The 17,556-nt window shown below is 58.3% G+C and overlaps 1 protein-coding gene across 3 annotated transcripts in view; it reads left to right on the plus strand.

Moving 5' to 3' along the window:
* Positions 1–14,613, plus strand: part of LOC112544592 (butyrophilin subfamily 1 member A1-like) — a 23,101-nt gene extending 8,488 nt beyond the window's left edge. For all 3 annotated transcript variants that reach the window (XM_075913585.1, XM_075913583.1, XM_075913584.1), the window contains exons 2-9: positions 1,085–1,189; positions 4,385–4,726; positions 8,616–8,897; positions 10,571–10,687; positions 11,230–11,250; positions 12,090–12,110; positions 12,203–12,229; positions 13,397–14,613. In XM_075913585.1, the coding sequence (XP_075769700.1) occupies positions 1,108–1,189; positions 4,385–4,726; positions 8,616–8,897; positions 10,571–10,687; positions 11,230–11,250; positions 12,090–12,110; positions 12,203–12,229; positions 13,397–13,908 (1,404 nt within the window). In that variant the 5' untranslated portion in view covers positions 1,085–1,107 and the 3' untranslated portion in view covers positions 13,909–14,613. The remainder of the gene's footprint in view (positions 1–1,084; positions 1,190–4,384; positions 4,727–8,615; positions 8,898–10,570; positions 10,688–11,229; positions 11,251–12,089; positions 12,111–12,202; positions 12,230–13,396) is intronic.
* The last annotated feature ends 2,943 nt before the right edge of the window (positions 14,614–17,556 follow it).

Below are 17,556 nucleotides of genomic sequence, written 5' to 3' on the forward strand. Positions count from 1 at the left end.
GTGTCTGTCTGTCTGTCCTGTCCACTCTATGTCTGTCTCTGCCTCCCATCTCCCTGCCCCCTGTGTCTGCCTGTCTGTGCACCCCGTCCACCCTGTGTCTGTCTGAGTATCCCGTATACTCCCTGTCTCTCTCTACGTCCCCATACTCCCCCCGGTGCCTGTCTCTCTGTTTCCCCGGCCGGCATTGCTGCCAGCTCTGCCCCCGCCAGGCTGGAAAGCTGAGGCCCAAACACCGCCCGGGCCCACGAACTTGTTAGCGCAACATTCCCAGGCCCCCTGCGTCCCCCCCGCCCGGCGAGGTGCAGCGTTTGGGTCGCGGCAGTGACCCTGTGCTCCCTCGGGTCCAACGCGGCGCCTGCAGAATTACAACCCGGCCCTACACTCCCCGCCCCCCCCCCCCGGCGCAAAGGAGCATCACGAAAAAGGGGGGGGGGGTGAAAACGTGTCGACCCTTCGTTTGGCGCAACCGTGAAAAGTTTTCAGTCGCGAAAAGCCAGCGGGTGCGGGGGAGGGAGAGCGACTTACAAAGGGCTTTGAGTCCATCGGCCCGAATCCCGTGAAAAAACCGTCTCCCGGCTCGCCCTGCCCGACCGCCGTTGGGGGAGGGGGCGTCTCCCCGCCGTGGGACACACGACGCGCTCGATGGCCACGTGCAGCCGTGGGCGGGTTCGGATTTCGGCGGGGGAGCGGGGGGAGGAAGCCGCGGGGGAAAGAAATCGACCCGACGGCCTCGCAGGACGGAACCGCGGCCCCTCTCCACCCTGTCGAACGCCTTCCGAAGTCCTTGCACGTTTCCTGCCGGGATGGGGAAACGGCTTTGTGCCCCGATGGAACAGGCCCTCCCCGCCCCACCCTGAGGCCTTGGAGACGGCGCCTGGCGGCCAGAGCGGAAGGAGCAGCTCTTCCGTGTGGCAGCAGTAGTAGGCTGTTACCGTGGCTCCCAAACATGGGGGATCCCCGGGCGGCAGCTTTCCCTCCCGGGATGCACCGGCCTCCTGGGACTTTCCCCGCTTCGGCGCAGGATTGGGGAGGGTTGGGGGGCGGCTCTTCCTCATCTCATCCCTTCTCTCCTGGCTCCCTGTAGCTCAACGGCGCCTGCCCTGCCCGATGCGGGGAACCCGGCGCCCCTGGGCCGGTGCGGCCCTGCTCTCGGCCGTCTTCCTCCTGCACGGTCAGGCGGTAGCAGCCGGTAAGGGGGCCCTGAGGAGGATGGGGGAGGGGGTGTAGGGCCCGGCCAGATCCCAGGCCGGGCAGGGACAGGATGGGGCAGCAGCGCTGGGCATGGGTCTGGGGTGAGGGAAGAGGGCGGGGTGGTACCCAGGCCTACGCACAGCGACGGGTGGCAAAGGGAGTCACTGTCCATCCATGGCCCCCACTTCCATCCCCGAACACGCCCGTCCATCCCCGAACATGCCCGTCCATCCCCGAACATGCCCGTCCACCTGTCCGTCCATCTCTGTACACGCCCGTCCATCCGTCCGTCCATCCCCGTACACGCCCATCCATCCCCGAACACGCCCGTCCATCCGTCCGTCCATACCTGTACACGCCCGTCCATCCGTCCGTCCATCCCCGTACACTCCCGTCCATCCCCGAACACGCCCGTCCATCCGTCCGTCCATCCCCGTACACGCCCGTCCATCCCCGAACACGCCCGTCCATCCGTCCGTCCATCCCTGTACACGCCCGTCCATCCCCGAACATGCCCGTCCATCCGTCCGTCCATCCATCCCCGTACACGCCCGTCCATCCGTCCGTCCATCCCCGTACACGCCCGTCCATCCCCGAACATGCCCGTCCATCCGTCCGTCCATCCCTGTACACGCCCGTCCACCTGTCCGTCCATCCATCCATCCATCCCTGTACACACCCATCTGTCCATCCATCCATCCGTCTGTCCGTCCATCCCCGTACACACCCGTCCATCCGTCCGTCCATCCATCCCCGTGCATGCCCGTCTGTCTGTCCATCCCCGTGCACGCCCGTCTGTCCATCCATCCATCCATCCCTGTACACACCCGTCTGTCCATCCATCCATCCCCGTACACACCCGTCCATCCATCCATCCATCCATCCCTGTACACACCCGTCTGTCCATCCACCCATCCCTGTACACACCCGTCTGTCCGTCCGTCCGTAGATCCCCGTGCACACCCATCTGTCCGTCCGTCCATCCATCCCCGTACACACCCGTCTGTCCGTCCCTCCATCCATCCCCGTACACACCCGTCTGTCCATCCATCCATCCATCCCCGTACACACACGTCTGTCCGTCCGTCTGTCCATCCCCGTACACACCCGTCCGTCTGTCCGTCCGTCCATCCCCGTACACGCCCGTCCATCCGTCCGTCCATCCCTGTACACGCCCATCCGTTCATCCCCGTACACACCCGTCCATCCGTCCGTCCATCCCCGTACACGCCCGTCCATCCGTCCGTCCATCCCTGTACACGCCCATCCATCCATCCCCGTACACACACGTCTGTCCGTCCGTCTGTCCATCCCCGTACACACCCGTCCATCCGTCCGTCCATCCCTGTACACTCCCGTCCGTCCATCCCCATACACACCCATCTGTCCGTCCATCCCCGTGCACACCCGTCTGTCCATCCATCCATCCATCCCCGTACACGCCCGTCCATCCGTCCGTCCATCCCTGTACACGCCCGTCCGTCCATCCCCGTACACACCCGTCTGTCCGTCCATCCCCGTACACGCCCGTCCGTCCATCCCCATACACGCCCGTTCGTCCATCCCCATGCACACCCGTCTGTCCGTCCGTCCATCCATCCCTGTACACACCCGTCCGTCCGTCCATCCCCGTACACACCCGTCCATCTGTCCATCCCCATACACACCCGTCTGTCCGTCCGTCCATCCCCGTACATACCCGTCTGTCCCTCCGTCCATCCATCCCCGTACACACCCGTCTGTCCGTCCATCCATCCCCTTACACGCCCGTCTGTCCGTCCGTCCGTCCATCTCCTTACACACCCGTCTGTCCGTCCATCTGTCCGTCCATCCATCCATCCCCGTACACACCCGTCTGTCCCTCCATCCATCTATCCCTCCCCGTACACACCCGTCTGTCCGTCCATCCATCTATCCATCCCCGTACACACCCGTCTGTCCCTCCATCCATCTATCCCTCCCCGTACACACCCGTCTGTCCGTCCATCCATCTATCCATCCCCGTACACACCCGTTTGTCCGTCCGTCCATCCATCCCCGTACATACCCGTCCGTCCATCCCTCCATCCATCCCCATACACACCCATCCATCTGTCCATCCATACCTCCCTTCCTGCCTCCATCCCCGTACACACCCATCCATCCATCCTCGTACACACCCACCCGTCTGTCCGTACAAACATCCCTCCTTCCCTCCCACCTTCCCTCATCCCCATACACCCCAGTCCATCCCTCCCCGTGCACACCCATCCATCTGTCTGTCCAAACATCCATGCATCCCTGTACACACCATCCATCCCTCCCTCCCTCCGTCCATCCCTCTACACACCCAGCCATCTGTCCTTTCCTCCTCATACACATCCCTCCCTTCCTCCCTCTGTCCTTCTCTGTACACACCAATTCCTCACTCCGTCCGCCCATCAATCCCCCTACACACCCATCCCTCTCTTTCCTCCATCCATCCATCCATCCATCCATCCATCCATCCCTCCCTTCCTTCCTCCATGCATCCATCCATACACATACCCACCCATCCATCCCTCCTTCCATCCATCCCCATTCACATCCACTCATCCTTCCCTATATCCATCCATCCCTCCCTTCCTTCCTCCATGCATCCATCCACACACATACCCACCCATCCATCCCTCCTTCCATCCATCCCCATCCCTCCATCCCCATTCACATCCACTCATCCTTCCCTATATCCATCCATCCATCCATCCATCCCTCCCTCCCTTCCTTCCTCCATGCATCCATCCATACACATACCCACCCATCCATCCCTCCTTCCATCCATCCCCATTCACATCCACTCATCCTTCCCTATATCCATCCATCCATCCATCCCTTCCTTCCTCCATGCATCCATCCACACACATACCCACCCATCCATCCCTCCTTCCATCCATCCCATTCACATCCACTCATCCTTCCCTATATCCATCCATCCACCCACCCATCCATCCATCCACAGATGGTCCTTATCTGAACACCCCTCCATCCCTGCCTCCACATGCCACACCCTGCTCCTTCCCGACGCATTCCCCCTCTTATTTCCTCCCGCCGCACACAGTCCCTCCGCCCTTCTCGGCCGGATCCGCTGGGGTCTCCGGTCTGGGGCGTGGGAGAGGCGACGCCACGGCCCCTGGCCCCCTCTGACGCAGCCTTGTCTCTCCGGCCCCTTCCCCAGTGAGTTTCCAGGTGCTGGCTCCTGCCGACCCCCTCTACGCCCCGCTGGGGGGCTCCGTGGTGCTGCCCTGCCAGCTCTCCCCGGCGCTCAGCGCCCGGGCCATGCAGGTGACATGGAGCCGGCCCCGGCAGGGCCAGGACGTGCACGAGTACTGGCTGGACGGGCACGAGGAGCAGGGCCCCGCCTACCGGGGCCGGACGGAGCTGCTGCGGGACGGGATACAGCAGGGCCGCCTGGCCCTCCGGATCTGGAACCTCACCCTGCCGGACGAGGGGCCCTACCTCTGCGACATCCGGTCCAACGCCACCCGGCGCAGTGGCACCGTGACGCTCCATCTGACGCGTGAGGCGGGTTTCCGTCCGGGGGGCGGGGGGGAGCTGCCCAGAGGGACCCCCCCCAGGCCAGGAAACCGCCCCGGCGACTCCTCCACCCGGCCCGGTGTGAATTAGGGGTGTAAAATCCTCCTTCATGAATTCACACCCCCTCCTCCCGTTGCTGCTTCCCGCCACGGATGTTGCTCTTCCCACGTAAGGGTTAACCATGACCGGGGAAACATCACCTATTAAGGATGGTGCGGACCGGTTACCCGGTTCCCCGTTCCCGTCCCTAGGGCGACTGTCTCCGTGTCAGCGCCCAACCGTCGGCTTTCCCTGTGTCTGAGCCTTCTACCCTCGGAGACTTTTCCCCTGGCAGACCCCGGCTAGAATCCTAGAACGAGAACGGACCTTGAGTCCCGTCCCCTGCCCTTACGGCAGGACCAAGCACCGTCTAGACCATCCCAGACAGGCATCTGTCCAACCTGCTCTTCAATATCTCCAGGGTTGGAGACTCCACAACCTCCCTGGGCAATTAATTCCAGTGTTTCACCACCCGGACAGGCAGGACGTTTTTCCTCATGTCCAACCTCAACTTTCCTTGCTGCAGTTTCAGCCCATTGCTTCTTGTCCTGTCCTCAGAGGCCGAGATGAACAAGTTTTCTCCCTCCTCCTTGTGACGCCCTTTTAGATACCTGAACCCTGCTCTTCTGTCCCCTCTCCGTCTTCTCCTTTCCAAACTGAACAAGTCCAATTATAACATCAGGAGTGGTGTGGAGAGGGCGGATAAAGAAAAGTTATTTATTAGTTCCCTAAATAGACGAACTAGAGGACACCAAAGGAAATGAATGGGGAGCAGGTTTAAAACGAATAAAAGAAAGTTCTTCTTCGCACAGCGTGTAGTCAACCTGTGGAACTCCTTGCCGGAGGAGGCTGTGAAGGTTAGGACTATAATAAAGTTTAAAGAGAAGCTAGATAATTTCATGGAGGTTAGGTCCATAAAAGGCTATTAGCCAGGGGATAAAATGGTGTCCTTGGCCTCTGTTTGTCAGAGGCTGGAGAGGGATGGCAGGAGACAAATTGCTTGATCGTTGTCTTCGGTCCACCCTCTCTGGGGCACCTGGTGCTGGCCACTGTGGGCAGACAGGATACTGGGCTAGATGGACCTTTGGTCTGACCCAGTCCGGCCGTTCTTATGTTCTTATGTTATGTTGAATTGTTTAGCATAGCTGAGGCGTCCGCTGGAGACCCGTGTCCAGTTCAGGGCTCCGCGCACCCGGGGATACGCAGCGGAGACTCCAGAGGAGTGTCGCAAAGTTTTAGCCAACCAGGACTAGGAGGAGAGGGCGAAAGAACGGGCGTGTCCGTTCAGGGAAGACAGCGGAGGGGGCTTTGTTAATAGTCTTCAAATACGTTAAGGGCTGCTCCAAAGACGATAGAGATCGGTTGTTCTCCAGCACAAATCGGATCAGTACCGGAGCTGTCCGTGTCCTCATGCGAGAGGTAGCGGGGATACGCCGGAAGAACTTGACGTGTGAGTCAATGAACTCAACGGTGACGTGGTTAGTATCGCGGGGTATGTCTACACTAGCCCCCTAGTTCGAACTAGGGCGGCTAATGTCGGCATTCGAACTTGCAAATGAAGCCCAGGATTTAAATATTTCAATATTCCGGGCTTCATTTGCATGTTCCCGGGCGCTGCCATTTTTAAATACCCCGTAGTTCGAACGACGTGCCCGCGGCTAACCGCGGCACGGACTAGGTAGTTCGAATTAAAGCAGGACGAACTAGGGTGGCAGTGTAGACAGACCCACAGAGACTTGGGGGGAGACTGGACTGAAATATTAGCCTACAGGAAGGATAGGTGGGGAAAAAGAGGCGGTGTTGCCTATATATTAAAATCTAGAAGACTTAGCTGACGTTACCAGGTTCCCTCAAGATGGGGGGCTGCAGAAGTCAGGACGGGGCCTCGGGGATGAGGGGGGGTTCAGGGCAGGAGGCCAAGGGCGGGGAGGGCAGGGGCCAGGAGTGGGGATTGGGAAGGGGCGGCGGGTGTGGGAAGATGTGAGAGTGAGAATTGGGGTGAGGGGAGAATGGGGGGGCAGGAGTCAGGGCTGGAGGTGAGGAGGGGGTTGGGAGAAGGGGAGTGGGGGTGGCTGCTGGCTTCTCCCAGGGGGGGTGGGGCAGCGGTGGGTTCTCCCTTCCCTCCTGGGACACGGGTTGGCAGGGGCTTTCTCCCTCCCCCCAGCCCCTCCCAGGGCAGGGGGAGGCCAGAGGGGGCTGTTCCCTGAGCGGCGGGGGAGCCCTACTTACCCGGTCTGATGGCAGGCAAGATGGGTCTCTCTGCAGACAGGTCGCTCGCTGCCTCCAGTGGCCACTCTCGGTATCACATCCCTCTGAACAGCCCCTCCCTTTCCCTATGACGGAAACCAGTCCCCTTCCCAGCACTCCCGGTTGTCCTGGCTCCACCCAACCCCGAGGTTGCTTTACGTTGGGAGAGGAGGAAGCGGCCGACCACTTTTGGGGGCCCTCGCTCGGACCCTTTAGGAGGAGTTCTTGGACAAACGGACTCGCGGACAGGCAGACCGACAGACGCAGGACTAAAGTCCAGAGACAAAAGACAGGACGATGCAGCACTTGAAAGACTAACAAGATGGTTTAGGCGGTGATGAGCTTTCGTGGGCCAGACCCACTTCCTCAGATCAAGGGGGTCTGGCCCCCGAAAGCTCATCATCTAATAAACCATCTTGTTAATCTTTAAAGTGCTACATTGTCCTGTCTTTTGCTGCAGCTACACCAGACGAACACGGCTACATTTCGATCGCTAAAGTACAGCGAGAGGTTTGATAGACTCCTGTGATCGTCTTACCAAAAAACTAGGCAAACACAACCTAGGTGAGGCTACTACAAGGGTACGTCTAGACGACAGGCTTTTGTCGAGAGATACTGTCGACAAAGCTTCTGTCGACAAAGAGCGTCTAGACGACAGCCAGGTTTAGTTTTGTCGACAAAAGTCCACTTTTGTCGACAAAACCCTGTAGTCTAGACACACCCCAAGGTGGGTGCATAGCCGGCTGGATAACCGGTCTCAGAGAGTCGTTATTAACGGTTCACAATCCTGCTGGCAGGGCAGAACAAAGAGGATTCCACAGGGGTCTAGTTTGGGGCCGTTTCTGTCCAATAACTTCATCGACGATTTCGATATCGGCAGAGAGAGGACGCTTATTAAGCTTGCAGAAGATCCCAAGCTGGGAGGGGTTGTGAGTTCCTTGGAGGCTGGGTCGGAATTCAAAATGAGCGGGACACACTCGAAAGAAAGGTCAGAGGTCAAGAGAAATCGGAGAAGGTCCAGAGAAGAGCAACGAGAATGATGCAAGGTCGAGAGAACAGGAGCTAGGAGGGAAGGCTGAACGAATTGGGCTTGTTTCGTTGGGAAAGGAGAAGACGGAGAGGGGACCTGAGGGCGGTTTTCAGGTATCGAAAAGGGTGTCCCAAGGAGGAGGGAGAAAAATTGTTCTCTTTGGCCTCTGAGGATAGAACAAGAAGCAATGGGCTTAAACTGCAGCGAGGGAGGTTGAGGTTGGACGTTAGGAAAAACTTCCTGCCTGTCAGGGGGGTTAAACACTGGAATAAGTTGCCCAGGGAGGTTGTGGAGTTTCCATCTCTGGCGATATTTCAGAGCAGGTTGGACAGACCTGTCGGGGATGATCGAGATGGTGCTTGGTCCTGCCGTGAAGGCCGGGGATTAGACTCAATGTCCAGTCAAAATGCCTTCACTCGTGACATTTTTGTGACTTTTCTAAGTCCCTTCTGTCCCTTCCATGGGGTGGAGTGGCAGGGGAACCGGCCCCTTGTGTGGCCAGGAAGGAGACAAGTCGGAAAGCAAGGGACAGTTCTGGTTGGTTTCTTGCCCCCAGGCGCCGGTTCGGACCCTCACCTCCATGTCAGGGAGCAGGAGCACGAGGGGGTCTCGGTCACGTGTCTCTCGGCGGGGTGGTACCCGGAGCCAGACATGCTCTGGAGAAACAGCCACGAGGAGATCCAGACGGTATACTCGGCCGAAAAACGGCTCACCGAGGACGGGTTCTTCAACCTCTCCAGTTCCGTGGTGCTGACGGCCGGCTCGGACCCGGCGCTGAGCTGCATGGTGAAACCCGGCGCCCCCGGACCGGAGAAAGTCTCGGCCATTCTCATCTCTGGTGAGCGCCGAACAGAGCAAGGAAACTCGGACCTAGGGCCAGAGTGTGTCTGGGCGGCGCCCGGCCCGACGGGCCCCGATCTCGGTCACCGTGTGTCTGAGCGTCACCTGGCCTAACAGGTCACAAAGCGTTCGTCTACACTGTGGCTGTGTCTAGACCGGCCAGTTTTTCCAGAAAATCAGCCACTTTTCCGCAAAAACTTGCCAGCTGTCTACACTGGCCGCTTGAATTTCCGCAAAAGCACTGACTTCCTACTGTAAGAAATCAGTGCTTCTTGCGGAAATACGATGCTGCTCCCGTTCAGGCAAAAGTCCTTTTGCGCAAAACTTTTGCGCAAAAGGGCCGGTGTAGACAGCTCAGATTTGCTTTGCGCAAAAAAGCCCCAATCGCGAAAATGGCGATCGGGGTTTTTTTTTGCGCAAACGCGCGTCTAGATTGGCACGGACGGACAGACGGGTGTGCCAATCTAGATGCTCTGTTCCGAAAATGCTTTTAATGGAAAACTTTTCCGCTAAAAGCTTTTCCGGAAAATCATACCAGTCTAGACGTAGCCTGTGGGTGGAGGGAGAGGGGGGTTCGGAAGAGGTATGCAAATAGCACTCACATTTGCATACTTTCTTCCATTTTTTCCCCCAGATGAGGCTTTTCCGTCATGGGCCAAATGTCGGGAAAAAACCCTCTTTCGAAAGCCCCCGTATTCCTCATAAAATGAGTGCTTGACAAAGAACCCATTACGGCCTTTTTTTGGTTGGGTTGGGTTGGGTTGGGTTGGTTTCTTTCTTTCTTTCTTTCTTTCTTTCTTTCTTTCTTTCTTTCTTTCTTTCTTTCTTTCTTTCTTTCTTTCTTTCTTTCTTTCTATGTCTACACCAAAGAGTTTCCGACAAAACTTGAGGAGCTTCCACACTGCAATCGCGTTCTTCCGCAAGAAAATAGAAAGCACCGAGAGAGTTTTCCGGCATTGGTAATCCTCTTTCTACGAGGAAGAAGCCTTTTTGCGGAAGAGCGTTGTCGGGAAAAGGCGTGTGTGGCCGGGGAAACGGGAGTTCTTTCGGAAGAAGAGGGAAGAGGAAAAAGCAGACTGGATGCTCTCTTTTGAAAAAGTAGATCGCTGTTTCGATGCGCTTTGGCTGTGTGGACGCTCTCTTCCTACAGACGTTTCTTCGGAAGATCTCTTGCGGAAAAGCGTCTTCCGAAAAAAGCCTGCAGTCTGGACTCGTGTTTCTCAACCATTTTAAGGTCATGGCCCCCTTCTGAGCCTCGTTTACCTCTGTGCCCCCCCCATAGCCGCTGTTAGTTGGAAAAAAAAGGTACATCGTTTACCTAATGTTCCGTTTTTTCGATGTGGCCCCCTAGAGGTAGGGCGTGGTCCCATATGGACCACGGTTGAAAACCACTGGTGTAGACATAGCTTGTGTGTGTGTCTCTCTCTTTGTCTCTGTGTCTCAGGCTATGTCTAGACTATAGAGTTTTTCCGGGATACCGGAACCGCAACGGGTGTATCTTTTTCCGATAGACGTTGGTAGTGTAGACACAGCCTCTCTCTCGCTCTCTCTCTCTCCTCTGCTCTCTGAGATCCGAAGCCGGTTACTAGGTTTGTTCTGTGTTTTGTGTCATGCCTGCCCGGGGCCGAGGGGGGCCGGGAGCTGAGCTGTGTGTTTATTTTCCCCTCGCAGATGTTTTCTTCCCCAGTGTTTCCCCTTGGCGGGTGCCCCTCTTCGTGATCCTGGCCTTTTGGGTCGGCGCGCTCAGCCTGGCCGCCTTCCTCGTCCTGCGGCTTTGCCGAGCAAAAGGTAGGGAAAGGAAGGAGCCGTCCTCGGACCACCGTGAATCAATCTGGCTCTTTTGTGCACCCTGTTAAAGTCTTAGTCTTCACAACATCCTCTGGCGAGGAGTTCCCCAGATGAACTGTGCGCTGTGTGAGGAAAAACTTCCTTCTGTTTGTTTTAAATCTGCTACCTATTAATTTCGTTTCCTCCCCCCCCCTTTCCCCAGCACCTCCCACCCACCTGCCCCGCGGTCTCTGTTCTGCCTGCAGGGGCGAGGGGTGGGGTTGGCGACAGAGGGGACCAATTCAGGGGCAGGAAAAGGTTCTGCACAGGTGGGGGGGGGGGAGAGGCCAAGTGGGGGGGCGGAGCTTTGGCTCGGGGGTGGGGCCTTAGGGCGGAGCAGAGGTATTCCCCCTCCCCCCCGAAAACGTCAACTCTTGTGGCTGTACCACCACGATCCGTGCCCCCTTGAGCCGGGCAAATCGCCCCAGGTGAGACAGGCCCTGCCACCATGGGAGTGAATGCCTCCGTCCGACGGTGACTCGGTTTCTCCGCTTTTTCCACAGGGGCCGTGAACGCCACGCTGGGTAAGTTTCTTCGCCGGTCCCGGGCGTCGGGCCGCGTAAACTCCGGCTGGGGGGCAGCGCCTTTCAGTGGGGTGGCGAGGTTGGTGGGGGGCAGGGAGGCGAACACCCTAGTGAATTTGGAGCTGGGTAGAAACGCCGCGCCTGGCTGCCGTAGAGAATCCATCCTCCCACCATCCCTACCCATCCTGGCTAATAGCCATTGCTAGACCTACCCTCCAGGAATCGATCTAGCTCTTTTGTGAACCCTGGTAAAGTCTTAGTCTTCCCAACATCCTTTGGCGAGGAGTTCCACAGGTGAACTGTGTGCTGTGTGAGGAAAAACTTCCTTGGGTTTGTTTTCAACCTGCCCCCTATTCATTTGGGGGACCCCTCGTTCTTTTGGTATGGGAACAAGTCATGAACTTTTCCTTATTCATCTTTTGCGCACCTGTCATGATTTATAGACCTCTCTCCTCTCCTCTTTTCGAAGCTGAAAAGTCCCCGTCTTTTTTCTCTCTCTACATATGAGACCCCTTCCAAGCCCCTCACCATTTTTATGGCTTTTTCTGACCCCTTCTCCAGTGCCACGATAGCGATCCAGATTAGAGGTGGGCGCAATTTTGGGGGCCGAAATTTTGTGTTCGGTACAATAAGCAGATTCGGGGACAGCGTTGGGGTCTGGTTCCCCACCGTGTCGGAAAAAAACCCAGCCCAGCTGAAAGGCGGGGGGAAGGGGGTGCCGGATATCTCTGAATTTCGCTTCTCCCCACGGGCTGGGTTGAACGCCGGGCCCCACGGGGAGACGGGGGCAGGCGTGGAATCCAGACCCGGGCTAACGGGCTGACTCTTTGTGTCCACAGACAAAAACCGCGGCCGACCAAGTGAGTGTGACTTTGCTCTTTAGTTCCTGTGTTACTTAGCTCTCTCTCCGGCCGCCCCGGACTCACTCTGGCCTGTTCTCTTCTCGTTTCAGGTTGGAAAGGCGCCTTTCTCCGAGCCGGTAAATCCCAACCGGAGCTGGGTCGCGTGGGTTACGCGTGGGCGGCGAGGACAGCTGGGGTCCGAGGGCAGTGCTGTTCAGTGGTTACAGCAGGCGGGGGCTGGGAGCTGGGCCCCCCAAACTCGGGACCTGGGAAACAGGGACTTGTGGGCACCAACGTGGGCTGCGGGAGGGGAGAGGGGTTAGGAAAACGGGGGGGGCCAGGACTCCCGGGAGGGGCGTGGGGTGTCGTGGTTGAAGCAGGGGATGCCGCGCCCCTAGGTAGATGTTTCTCCCGGCTTTCGCTGGGGTTTGGCTTTCCGCCGGCTCGTGCAGCGTAAGGCTTTGACATGAGCAAGAGGTCTTCCCCGAAACCGAGAGCTCTGTCTGTCTGCCTGCCCGCCGTACTGTCTGGCTGCCCGTCTGGCTGCCTGCCCATCTGTCTGGCCATCTGTCTACCTGGCCATCTGTCTGCCTGCCTGGCCGTCTGCCCGCCTGTCTGTCTGTCTGCCTGGCTGGCCGTCCGTCTGCCTGCCCACCGGTCTGTCTGCCCCTACGTCTGCCTGGCTATCCAGCTGTCTGCCCGTCTGCCTGCCTGTCCGTTTGTCTGCCGGCCCGTCTATTTGTCTGTCTACCTGGCTGGCCATCTGTCTGTCTGCCCATGTGCCCACCGGTCTGTCTGCCCATCCGTCTGCCTGGCTATCCCGCTGTCTGCCCATCTGTCTGCCTGTCCATCTGCCTGTCCGTTTGTCTGCCGATCCGTCTGTCTGTCTGCCTGCCCGCCCGTCTGTCTGTCTACCTGGCTGCCTGGCCAGCCGTCTGCCTGCCCGCCTGTTTGTCTGCCCATCTGTCTGCCTGTCCGTCTGCCTGTCTGTTTGTCTGCCGACCCGCCTGTCTGCTCGCCAACCGGCCGTCTGTCTGTCTACCTGGCTGCCTGGCCAGCCGTCTGCCTGCCCGCCTGTTTGTCTGCCCATCTGTCTGCCTGTCCATCTGCCTGTCTGTTTGTCTGCCGATCCGTCTGTCTGTCTGCCTGCCCACCTGTCTGTCTGTCTACCTGGCTGCCTGGCCAGCCGTCTGCCTGCCCGCCTGTTTGTCTGCCCATCTGTCTGCCTGTCCGTCTGCCTGTCCGTTTGTCTGCCGACCCGCCTGTCTGCCCGCCAACGGGCCCATCTGTCTGCCTGTCTCTAGCAAATGTGACCCTGGACCCCAGGACGGCTCACCCCTGCCTGGAGCTGTCTCCGGACGGGAAGGCCCTGAGTAACACGGGTCCCAGACCCGCGCTGCATGACGCCCCCGGCCGCTTCGACGTCTACGCCTGCGTGCTGGGCGCCGAGGGCTACACGGCGGGGACCCACTTCTGGGACGTGCAGGTCCCCGGCGCCGGGGGCTGGGCTCTGGGCGTCACCCGGGCGTCCGCCGGCCGCAAGGGACGGGTCCCATTCAGCCCCGAGCACGGCACCTGGGCCATCCAGCTCTCCATGGGCGAGTACCGGGCGCTGAGCGCCGAGTGGGTCCCGCTGGCCCCGCCCCGGCGCCCCGGCAAGATCCGCGTGTACCTGGACTACGAAGGCGGGGTGGTGGCTTTCTACGATGCCGAGACCACGGCCCCTCTCCACGCCTTCTCCGCCTCCTTCCACGGGCCCATCCTCCCCTTCTTCTGGGTCTGGTCCGTGGGGACCTCCCTGCGGCTGTGCCACTGAGCCTCTCCCAGGCAGAGTGCCGCACGGGCCAACCGGCCGATGCCTCGCACGGCCGTCCACCCCCGTGTCGACACGCCTTGTCACGCCGGGCCGCCGGCCGGGGTTTCGTATCCACGACGCCTGGCTTGAAACAGACTGTGGCGTTCACCTTTAAAAGACATTAAACGGACCATGACATCCCCCTGCCGCAAAGTGCCGCGTTCCCATGAGGCCGGGGCGTGCCTCAGTTTCCCCATCTGCGCGGCATTGTTTCCCTGCGGCAGGGGTGGACTCACCGGTCATGCCCACACTCGGTCCATATACCCGGAGGGGGTGACCCCTATTTGGGGTGACAGCCGCTTCTCGGGGTTCCCCTCTTTCCCTGGGGTTCACCCCTCCACCTCCCCCCTACTCCATCCTTTGTCCCCCCTGGATGAGGCCAGCTGGGGCAGGGTACTGGGGGGGAGGGTCTTTCTCTACCACCTCTTGGCCTCCTACCCAAGCTGGGCCTGTCCATCACAGGGGTCCCCGGTTCTAGGCTGGTCCCTGCTACAACAACCTCCACCCCCCCTGGTTTCACCAGCACCCCTAAGAACAAAAGACAAAATCCCCTTCGCACAACCTGGTGTGACACTCTTTTGATGGACTGTGTGGATGGTGCTGTAAGACCAGTGTTTATTAAACTTTTTAAGATGGAGGAACAATAAACAATATATATATTTTTAATGGCGAACGCCAAGGATTTTTTTGTGGAGAAAAAAAAAGCCCCCAGGGAAAAGTTGTTGAGCCAAAAAAAAAAAAAAAAAAAAGAGGAGGCTTGCCCCTTTAAGAGTGGCCATTCCCCATGGAAAAATTGAGCAAAAAAAAAAAAAGAGGAGGCTTGCTCCTTTAAGAGTGGCCATTCCCCAGGGAAAAGTTGTTGAGCAAAGAGGTGGCTTGCTCCTTTAAGAGTGGCCATTCCCCAGGGAAAAGTTGTTGAGCAAAAAAAAAAGAGGAGGCTTGCCCCTTTAAGAGTGGCCATTCCCCATGGAAAAATTGTTGAGCAAAAAAAAGAGGAGGCTTGCCCCTTTAAGAGTGGCCATTCCCCAGGGAAAAGTTGTTGAGCAAAAAAAAAGAGGAGGCTTGCCCCTTTAAGAGTGGCCATTCCCCAGGGAAAAGTTGTTGAGCAAAAAAAAAAAAAAAGAGGAGGCTTGCCCCTTTAAGAGTGGCCATTCCCCAGGGAAAAGTTGTTGAGCAAAAAAAAAGAGGAGGCTTGCTCCTTTAAGAGTGGCCATTCCCCAGGGAAAAGTTGTTGAGCAAAAAAAAAAAAGAGGAGGCTTGCTCCTTTAAGAGTAGCCATTCCCCATGGTAAAGTTGTTGAGCAAAAAAAAAAGAGGAGGCTTGCTCCTTTAAGAGTGGCCATTCCCCAGGGAAAAGTTGTTGAGCAAAAAAAAAAGAGGAGACTTGCTCCTTTAAGTGTGGCCATTCCCCAGGGAAAAGTTGTTGAGCAAAAAAAAAAAAGAGGAAGCTTGCCCCTTTAAGAGTGGCCATTCCCCAGGGAAAAGTTGTTGAGCAAAAAAAAAAAAAAGAGGAGGCTTGCCCCTTTAAGAATGGCCATTCCCCATGGAAAAATTGTTGAGCAAAAAAAAAAAAAAGAGGAGGCTTGCCCCTTTAAGAGTGGCCATTCCCCAGGGAAAAATTGTTGAGCAAAAAAAAAGAGGAGGCTTGCCCTTTTAAGAGTGGCCATTCCCCAGGGAAAAATTGAGCAAAAAAAAAAAAGAGGAGGCTTGCCCCTTTAAGAGTGGCCATTCCCCAGGGAAAAGTTGTTGAGCAAAAAAAAGAGGAGGCTTGCCCCTTTAAGAGTGGCCATTCCCCAGGGAAAAGTTGTTGAGCAAAAAAAAGAGGAGGCTTGCCCCTTTAAGAGTGGCCATTCCCAGGGAAAAGTTGTTGAGCAAAAAAAAGAGGAGGCTTGCCCCTTTAAGAGTGGCCATTCCCCAGGGAAAAGTTGTTGAGCAAAAAAAAGAGGAGGCTTGCCCCTTTAAGAGTGGCCATTCCCCAGGGAAAAATTGTTGAGCAAAAAAAAAGAGGAGGCTTGCCCCTTTAAGAGTGGCCATTCCCCAGGGAAAAATTGTTGAGCAAAAAAAAAGAGGAGGCTTGCCCCTTTAAGAGTGGCCATTCCCCAGGGAAAAATTGTTGAGCAAAAAAAAAGAGGAGGCTTGCCCTTTTAAGAGTGGCCATTCCCCATGGAAAAATTGAGCAAAAAAAAAAAAGAGGAGGCTTGCCCCTTTAAGAGTGGCCATTCCCCAGGGAAAAGTTGTTGAGCAAAAAAAAGAGAGAGGAGGTTTGCTCCTTTAAGGGACTAGATGGACCTTTGGTCTGACCCACTCCGGCCGTTCTTATGTTCTTACGTTCCGAAGGCCTTGGGTTCAGGCCGACCACAGACCTCCCAACCTGGCTCCAGAAAGACCGTCTCGTTACGCTGTCTCGGGACTGGGCTGTCATAGCAGCAGGCACCCGTGTCTTGGCCCTGCCGGGGCGTGTGCGCCCCCCAACGAGGGATGGAGAGGTCCCACGCCACCGGGGCTCCTCGCGGGCTGGCCCGACGGCCAAGGCCCGTTCCGAAAACCGTGGCCGCACACGACTTCTGGCCGACTTCTGTTGGCACACGGGGGGGGGGGCGTATTTTGGTGTGACTTCTCCACAGGGCGCCGGGGGGCTTCCCATGCCCCGTGAGTGCGGCGCGGCCGGACCCCAGGGCGACCCCCAGCGATCTCGAGGGGTGAAGTGACCCATCGAGGGACCCGTATTTCAATTTGTCACGTCTTCCCTCGGCCTGAGAAGGACCCACGGGCACACGCAGGCTCCCGGCCGGAAAGGGATGGCGGCTGGTTTCGGGGGGGGGGGGATCCGCCCGTTTTGGGAGACGAGGAATAGAAGGGTCCCTCGCGGATGCCTCCGTCTTCAGTTCTGCTCCCAACGAGGCTGGGATGGATGTGGGGAGCCAGGACGGGCTCCGGGGAGGTGGAAGTCGGCAGCTCAGAGCCTGTGCCAGGTATGTGGGGATTGGGGGGTGACTGCCCCCCCGATCTGTTCTGGGCTGGGGGGGTGAGGTACCCTGTCTGCCCCCCCAATCTATTCTGGGGTGAGGGGGTGAGGTACCCACTGGCTGCCCCCCCGATCTGTTCTGGGGTGAGGGGGGTGAGGTACCCGCTGGCTGCCCCCCCATCTGTTCTGGGCTGGGGGGGTGAGGTACCCGCTGGCTGCCCCCCCCATCTGTTCTGGGCTGGGGGGGTGAGGTACCCGCTGGCTGCCCCCCCATCTGTTCTGGGCTGGGGGGGTGAGGTACCCGCTGGCTGCCCCCCCATCTGTTCTGGGCAGGGGGGGTGAGGTACCCGCTGGCTGCCCCCCCATCTGTTCTGGGCTGGGGGGGTGAGGTACCCGCTGGCTGCCCCCCCATCTGTTCTGGGCTGGGGGGGTGAGGTACCCGCTGGCTGCCCCCCCATCTGTTCTGGGCTGGGGGGGTGAGGTACCCACTGGCTGCCCCCCCGATCTGTTCTGGGCTGGGGGGGTGAGGTACCCGCTGGCTGCCCCCCCCCGATCTGTTCTGGGCTGGGGGGGTGAGGTACCCGCTGGCTGCCCCCCCCGATCTGTTCTGGGCTGGGGGGGTGAGGTACCCGCTGGCTGCCCCCC

This window comes from Pelodiscus sinensis, chromosome 32 (genome assembly GCF_049634645.1).
Source record: "Pelodiscus sinensis isolate JC-2024 chromosome 32, ASM4963464v1, whole genome shotgun sequence".
NCBI lineage: Eukaryota > Metazoa > Chordata > Testudines > Trionychidae > Pelodiscus > Pelodiscus sinensis.